This window comes from Euprymna scolopes, chromosome 41 (assembly GCF_053919585.1).
Source record: "Euprymna scolopes isolate OS-2025 chromosome 41, ASM5391958v1, whole genome shotgun sequence".
NCBI lineage: Eukaryota > Metazoa > Mollusca > Cephalopoda > Sepiida > Sepiolidae > Euprymna > Euprymna scolopes.
The window spans coordinates 21370904-21379361 of record NC_136522.1 but is presented as its reverse complement, the minus strand read 5'-3'; the positions used below and the strand labels follow the sequence as shown (position 1 = coordinate 21379361).

Below are 8458 nucleotides of genomic sequence, written 5' to 3'. Positions count from 1 at the left end.
TTAATTAGCCAACACTCCTTTTCTTTTTTTTTTTTTTTTTCAAAATGTATACCGATGGATACATTTTCTAATTTCCCTATTCTCACTTTATTTTTCAGTGAGCCAAGAAAACGCCAGATAACATCTCTAATATGCATTTTTTCCAATTTATTCATCTTTTTTCAACAAGTGTATGGTGCAGACATATGTTTTCTATGTCTCCCATTTTATTTGGTTTATTCGGCCGGATCCCCTTTTCTACAGCCCATGGCATCACTCAGGGATGTGAGTAAACTAACCTCATGTTCGTTAACAGCTGCCACGTCAGTCATCCCCGCAGCCATTTCCAAAATTTTAACAATGTCAGTTATCCAACATAAGTATTTGAAGCAATATACCTCTGTTAGTATTTCCTGACTGACAAGAATCATGCTTTACTCGGATGGTAGGAATTTTGCAGAGAGGACTTTTGTTTTTGTAGCATTTATCTTCATACTAATAGGTGTGAAGTGGTGCATTTTGTTTATGGTTGATTAGATGTTGGCAAAGTTTGCTCAGAGACCGGTTATGTCATCAGCATAATCAATGTCAGTCAGGACGAAGTTGCAGCCAACAGAGACACCAGAAAACTCGGCCAGTGCATTACAGGTGATGCAGCATTGATTGTTGCCAGACCCCCTCCCCTCTCCAGAAAAAAAAAAAAAAAAACTTATGTTGCATTTCTGCTATCTTTAAAAGAATGACGGCACACTGATATAAGAAAATGTAAAGAATATATTTTTTTCGTCAGTGACGCTGATGAATGGTTGGTTGTTAGAAAGATGTATGTATGGGGATTCGATGGGTTGATTCTTGTCAGGGCCCAAATCGTCAACCAACAGTATCCTTTTTGATAGTTATTATATAAACATTTGTGACCATCTAAAACGCCCCTCCTGAGATAGCATCGTCAGTGTATCCACAACTTCAGAGTGTTTTATTTGGCCATTGTTATTTTACTGAATTAACCTGACTTTATTACACCTGTGTAAACTTTAGCTAAAAATGACCTTTCAAATATCATACTCTTAACTTAGCTTCTTTGTGACAATTGATCAAGTTCGCTATTTCTTCCCATGTAAGTGCCTGGTGTCAGGTTCATTATTTTTATTAAAATGACTTTTTGGTACATTTGATAATTATTTTGTTGTTTCTTGCATTTGGCCTGGAATATGCTTTTATCAAAATGATTTCTCAGTATATACACTTGTCCCTTGAGTGCTTGCATGATCCAAGCATCTAATCTCCTGAAACCAACAAAGATCAATCAATCTGCAAGATATTGTCTCCACTTCTTTGGTTCTTCCTCTCATTGTTTCCACATTTAAAGATGCAAAGCTAAGCATATATGTGGGATTTCGCTGGATAACTACCTGGTTAGTCCACTTTTGGGTACTTATGCAAAATGTTATTATTTAGAAACCCATTCATGGGAAGAGAAGAAGTGAGACGTTTTGTAACTATTCTGTGCTTTCATCTAAGAATTTAATTAAGAAATTACCGCAAAAATTGAAAATACTTATGCCGAATATGAACTATGCTGAAATAATAGTATTATTATTTAGAAACCCATTCTTAACATGGAGAGAGGAGGGCATTTTTTTTTTTTTTTTTTTTTAACTATTCTATACTTTCACCTAACAATTTTATAAAGAAAAGGAAACCATAAAAATTGAATTTAACTTGAAAATGCTATCTATAAAATAGCATAGTCTGTATATATAATTTAATTGAAATTATTGGGACGTTTATTATTTATTAATTTATTTATTGCGGACTATTAGCCTTATCTTTCTTAGTTGTTGTTTGATAACGTTTCGGCCAACTATTCCTCTAGCCTTCATAAGATGGTAACCACGACGGGATAGGAACTCTGAATCTCCTAACTGCATTTTCAGCAATTACTGCCATCCATAGTGAAGACAACAACAATGGAAAGCAGTAATTACTAAGGGTGCAGTTAGGAGATTCAGAGTTCCTATCCAGTCGCAGTTACCACCTGACGAAGGCCAGAGGAATAGTTGGCCGAAACATCGTGAAACAACAACTAAGAAACATGATAATAGTTTGCAATAAATAAATTAGCATAATCTGTATTCTGCAATAAGTACCCACTTTTGAATGTAGATCTTGTAATGTTTTTTAACGAGATGAAACAAAACCCAACACATGATGGCATGTTCGAAATAAATTGGAGGAAATTCCAAAACATTATGCACAAAAGTGTGAAATCAAAAACTAAAACAACAAAAACAGCAAACACACACATATATATATATATATATATATTTTTTATTTTTAATGATTAACAAAGTTTTATATGTAAAGAAGAAAATGTAAGGCAGCAGTATTTAAGCATAAGTTGAGGAAAAAGAAATGGATATTTTTTTTATTTTTGCTTAATCTGTTTTTTTTATTTTTTTATTTTGCTTGGTCTTTTTTTCTTTTAATTTTTATATAAAAAAGAATTTGTTTAAAGGATGTATATTATAATAATGAAAAAAGAAACAATGAAGTTTATAAGAGTATATAACCTGTTAATTTCAATATTATACAGTTATTGGTTGATATATGCCGGCGGTTTCAGAAGTTAAATGCGGTTTATAACTGCTAAAAACAGTAAAAAATGTCTTGCTGCTATTAGTTACGTTTGACTTTGAAAAACACTCGTATAGTACGACCAATCAATAACTGTGAAACTGGAAGAAACACATATATATATATATATATATATATATATATATATTACACAGAGAGAGAGAGAGAGAGATGGAATTAGAAGAGAAAGAGAGAGATGGAGAGAAGAGAGAGATGGGAAGAGAACAGAGAGAAAGAGAGAGATGGTAAGAGAAAAGGTAAAAAGGGAAGAGGGAAAAGAAGAGAGATAAAGAGAGGGCTGGGAAGAGAATGAAAGAGAGAGAGATGGGAAATAGAAGACAGAGATGTGAATAAAAGAAAGAGAAGAGAATAAGGAGAAAAAGAAAGGGGAAAAAAAGAGAAAAAACCAAATACACAAAAAATATAAAATCGAAATTATTGAATCTCTGGTAACATTTTTTCGGCTTCTCTTTAAACCGTATTAGTCCAGTTAATCTGTATTAGTCCAGTCAATCTGGCTGATTTTTTGGCTGAACCTCAAACAAATTGCTAACAAAGGTTTTTAACTTGTCAGGAATAATCTTTCTTTCAGATAAAAAAAAAAAGTTTATCAAAATTAGCCTTGACAAAAGGGGTCAATGGCCACCATCTTTAAAGAGTCCTGCCGATTATAGCCTCCTTTTTTCAACTCAATTACTGTAAGTTAATCTTAAAAAATAACAAATGTAGCAATGTAAAATTGAATAAAACCAACAGTTTTCATAAAGTTAAATATAATTATAACTTCTTTAGTTTGGTTTGGTTTGATTTGACAGCATATCAACCTTTTAAGATCAGTTAATGCCAAGAACAATCATTTTTTGATAAACATTTCATTTTTTCCACATTTTTTTTTTAAATAACACAATGTGCACATTCCTTTATGATTTCTTATGCTTTATTTTTGTCTCTCGATGTATTACTGCAGGAGCTTAATAATCTGATATTCAAATTTCAGGAAGACCAACTGTGGACCATAATGTAAGGAGTATTGATGGATTCAACACATTCAATGGTATGGGTATCATAGCATCTTTTACGCTCAGGAAAGTTAAAGCAAAATATTCATAACTTTAATGGTTGGAAAAATATCCAAGAGTACACTTTAAAAAAAAAAAAAAAAGGACAGGCAATTACACTTGGGTCCAAAGTTTCGTTCAGCAAAGATGAAGCAGTTGAGACTGATCCACAACTCCTATTCCAGAGACTGTGTGTGCTATCTACCAATGAATCCTCAACCCAGCAACAGCAAGAAGATTTCCAGTATGAGCTTTGTGGTTACCCACCTGCACTTTTTGGTTACTTTGGACTACCGCAAGAGGCAAAAGAAAAAACGGCTTCGGCAGACACAATATGGGAACTGATTTCCTCTGTACAATCAGGTTCACAGTCTTCAGATCCATAGTATCTCTTAGATGGTGGAGCACTACTTCAATGCCTTGCATTGGCAAAATGGTCACACATTTGATGAGATCTGTGCTCAATATCGCAGATATGTCACAAGATATGGAGAGGCATGCATTGTCTTTGATGGGTAGGACAGTGGTCCATCTATTAAAGACGCGACTCACCGACGCCGAGTTGGGGGCTCTGTTGGTGTTAATGTGTCACTGACTCCTTTCATGGTGTTCAAATTAAAAAAGGATATTTTCCTTGCTAATCAATGAAACAAACAATTGTTTATTGACTTGATTGGAAAGAGTTTGAAGGAAACAAGATGTAAAGTATTCCATACATCTGGAGATGCTAATGTATTGACTGTGAAGACTTCTCTAGAACTTGTACAGACAGGAGAAACCATTTTGACAGCAGATGACATTGACCTATTGGTCCTCCTATGTTATAATGCCAATAGAGTTACATCTTCATGCCATAACCAAACGCTGGTGAAAAATAGTGAAAGTCTGGAGCATCAAAGAGATGAGAAAATCTTTGAGAGATGTGGTTCCAAGGAACTGAGAAGGCATCATCCCTTTGAAAGGTGATGAAGAATAGAAATTTCCTTAAATAGGCAGAAGTGTTTGGCAAGGAAAGTAGTGCAGAAGAGGTTATTGAAGCTGAGGAGAAAGCTTTAGTGCGCCTGTACAATGATAATGATGGGAAAACATCAATCATCTCCGACTGAGGCGCTTCAAGGATAAGGTTGCAAAAAGCTCAAAGTATGTTGATGTCAAATCATTGCCACCAGCAAGAGCAGCTACGAAATTCCACAGCCCCCAAGTTTACTCCCAAATTCAAGAATGGAAAGGTAGAAACCAGCTAAAATCTGACGAGTGGGGACGGAAACTTTCAGATGGTAAATTACAACCAATCAAGACTGACTTACCACCTGCTACTATAAATTTGTTGGCTATAATTACGTGTAACTGTACTTTAGGGTGTACTATGGCAAAATACAGTTGCAGGAAATATGGCACTCACTGTTCAAATTTGTGTGGTAATTGCAAAGGTCTCTACTGCACCAACTTGTCACAGCCAGATCTTGATGATGATGATGACGACGTCGTGACTTTTGACTAATTCTCGACAAGAAATGTTCTTTGGTCCGTTCATAAACTTGTTCTGTGATGGTTATGCAAAAACTTTGCCCTGGCATTCGACCAACTGACCATTGCTTTATTGTAAATTGTACTTAGTACCTTTTTTTTTTTTTTTTTTTTTTTTTAGAAAATTTCAGGAATTAATGTGAAAATTGTTGACTTGAAAAAGGCTACTTAGTCTGTTTTCGTATCTTTTATATTAATATTTGTATAAGAAAGAAAAAAAAGCATGAAAACAATGGCAGGGCTAGTCATTTTCTGGTGTTAGTTTATTATGAAGCATATTGCTATTTATCATTACAATTTAAAACATCAAGAAAATATCAACCTAGCTTGCAGTCATGTAAAAAATTTTTTATTTCTAATCTAATAAAGGTCTTTTATCAGGAAAAACGTTTATTTTTGTCGGTAATCATCAGAAATAATGGACATACTTGTCAGAAAATGTCAGGATTATGTCTCGATATTTTAATATAGTTAAGTTGGATTTAATCCTTTGGACTTTGAAAGGCGTTGGCAACCTAGCGAAGAAGTATATTTCAACCTTTCATGATATGGTAATTTTGTTAATTACGTATAGTCTTTTTCGCTAGTTATCACATTTTATGTCAGAATACAAAGTTGGATTTTAACCCTTTAAACTCTGAAAGGCCAATATATCAGCCTAGGTGACCTAGCACAAAAGACTACACGGCCAACATTTCGGCCTCTTATGATATGCTAATTGGTAATTTTGCTAATTACATATTGTCTTTTAGACTAGTTATTGCATTTTACCTCAGGATTCAAAGACTGAAAGATGGCAGCTGTTGACCCCCTTTCGCCAAGGCTAATTTTGGTAAACATTTTTTTATCATGTCCACAATGTAATTTAAAATATTTGTTAGCAATCTGAAGTTCAGCAAAAATTTGTCTGGACTATATGGTCGCCTACACAAAAAAATATAACAATAGAAAAAGTTAACACAAACGATTTAACAGATGAAAAACAGGTTTTCTACAAAACAATCACCATGACTGAGTTTTGATTTCTTGGATATCAAAATTCAGTTGATGTTTTTTTATTTTTTATTTTTTTCAATTGAGTCATTTTTTTTTCAACACAAAGCTTTAAACATATTCTTTTCATGTGTTTTTATGTGTAAGCTGATCATATTTTAATTTAATTTTTTTTATGGTTCTTTCTTGAAATATTTGCTTTTCTTATAGCAAATATTTTTATTTTGTGTCTCTTTGATTTGTTCATCATGCTGTTCCCAAAATTTAAACATACAAGAAAGAAGAAAAGAAAAAAAAAAGGAAGGAGAAACGGAGAAATAGAAGAGAAGAGGAGGAAGGGAAGGAAGAAAATGAGGAGAGAGAGAGAGAGGGGAAAAGGAAGAGAGAGAGAGGGGAAAAGGAAGAGAGAGAGGAGAAGGAGGAAAGAAAAGGAAAAAAATATAGAAAAGGAAAAAGAGAAATAGAGGAAGGAAAGGAGTAGAAAAGGAGAAGAAAAGCAATGAAAAGGGAAGAAAAGAGGAGAGGAAAAGGAGGGGAAAATGAGGAAAGAGAAAGAAGAAAAGGAAAGGGAGAAATAGAAGGAGAAAAGGAAAAAGAGGAGAGGAGGAAAGGATGAGAAAAAGAGGGAAAAAGGAGAGAAAAAGGGAGAAAAGGAAAAGAAAGGAAAGGAGCGGGAAAAAGAAGGAAGAGGATGGGAGAAAAAAGGAATGAGGAGGAGGTGAAAAGAGAGAAAAAAAGGATTAAAAAAAAAAAAAAAATGGACAAATTAAAAAAAGGAAGGAACCAAAAAAGAGGAAATGGAAAATAACATTGTAACCCACCCTCCCACACAATCTTCAAACTTCTTTGGGAGCAGAATTTTCTCCAATGGAAAAAAATAATGTACAATCACACTGCAATAAGAGCAATATCTTGTTTTCTCAAATAAACCAATTTTTCAAAGTGAATGATTCATGATAAAATCACAAGTGTAGCCATTTTGCCTGCATTATAAAACTATGGTAGCACAAAACATTAATTACACTTGTTATTTAAGTATACAAAGCCAGTATTCAAGAAATACACAAATGTCTAAATGGTGAAGGTTTGATGCTGCTGTATTTTAACACAAGATGGCGATACTCTTAATGATTTCATGCCAAAAGTAAACTTAAAAAAAAGAGATACATTCTCATCTAGATGCAAAAAGTTTGGTTATCCCTGAGAGCCACGTGTTTTTTTGACTTCCTGTATTTGCTGACTCTTCCGTTTCATGGTAAATGCCTTGCAAAAGTCCCTTCTGATTAATGCTTACCCATTTAAAAATAAGCAAATGAAATTGGTTATTTATAAGAACAACAATATTTCAAAGCTGGAACACATTAATTAGAAGGGACTTTTCCAAGGTATTCATTGTGAAACAGAACGGTCAGCAGAAACTGAAAGTAAACAAAAAAATGCACTGAACTTGGGGGATAACCAAGAGTTTAAAAATGGTGACCATACCGTACCCACCTGAAAAAAATGTAACTATTTAAAAAAAAAAAAAAAAAAATTAAGACATTTTTTTTTTTTAATAGCGGTGTGATTGCAACAAAATGTTAAAAAAAAAAAAAAAAAATCACTTGAAGCAGTTTGAATATTTTACAGCTGATGACCTTTGTCTTTGTCATCATTTCCCTAATCGGTGGTACAAGTAGAAAAAAAAAAAATGTCCCTTCTGCATTAATATTCCTGGTCAAGTCCCCTTGAGTCAAGAGTTGCCTCCCATGATTCTTCTTCAGCCTTTGCAAGGATCAAGACCACTTTGCCATTATAAAACTGAAATATTAAAATAACACAATCAAATTACTAGCGATTACAAATATTAAAATAACACAATCAAATTACTAGCGATTACAAATATTAAAATAACACAATCAAATTACTAGCGACTCATCAACAAATTCTTTGGATTACTGTTCCCATCTTAAGAATCATTTTCACACCGTTTTGGTCAATCTAACCTCAGAACTTCTTCAGGTTATCTTGTCAAACTCTGGAATTTGATCAGTATTTTACACTGAACCCTTTATGGGGTAGAATGCTCTTGTTCCATCAGCCATGACTGGATAGAGGTCCTAAGTAATTCACAATTCTATTTTTTAGTCACCCACAATGAGAATTGAACCTTCAAACTTTAGGAAAATATCACTTTTTTACAACTGATTTGTCCAAGTACTCTAACCACTGCGCCACGAGTCCTTTGGAAGAAGGTCAGAGGTTACATCGATTGAAACGTTGTG

General features: G+C 33.7%; 1 protein-coding gene across 1 annotated transcript in view; it reads right to left on the bottom strand.

The window, feature by feature from the left end:
- Window positions 1-2269: 2269 nt before the first annotated feature.
- Window positions 2270-8458, bottom strand: part of LOC145266405 (uncharacterized) — a 47233-nt gene continuing 41044 nt past the window's right edge. The window contains exon 4 of the mRNA XM_080122059.1: window positions 2270-7994. Coding sequence (XP_079978185.1) covers window positions 7899-7994 — 96 coding nt within the window. The 3' untranslated portion in view covers window positions 2270-7898. The remainder of the gene's footprint in view (window positions 7995-8458) is intronic.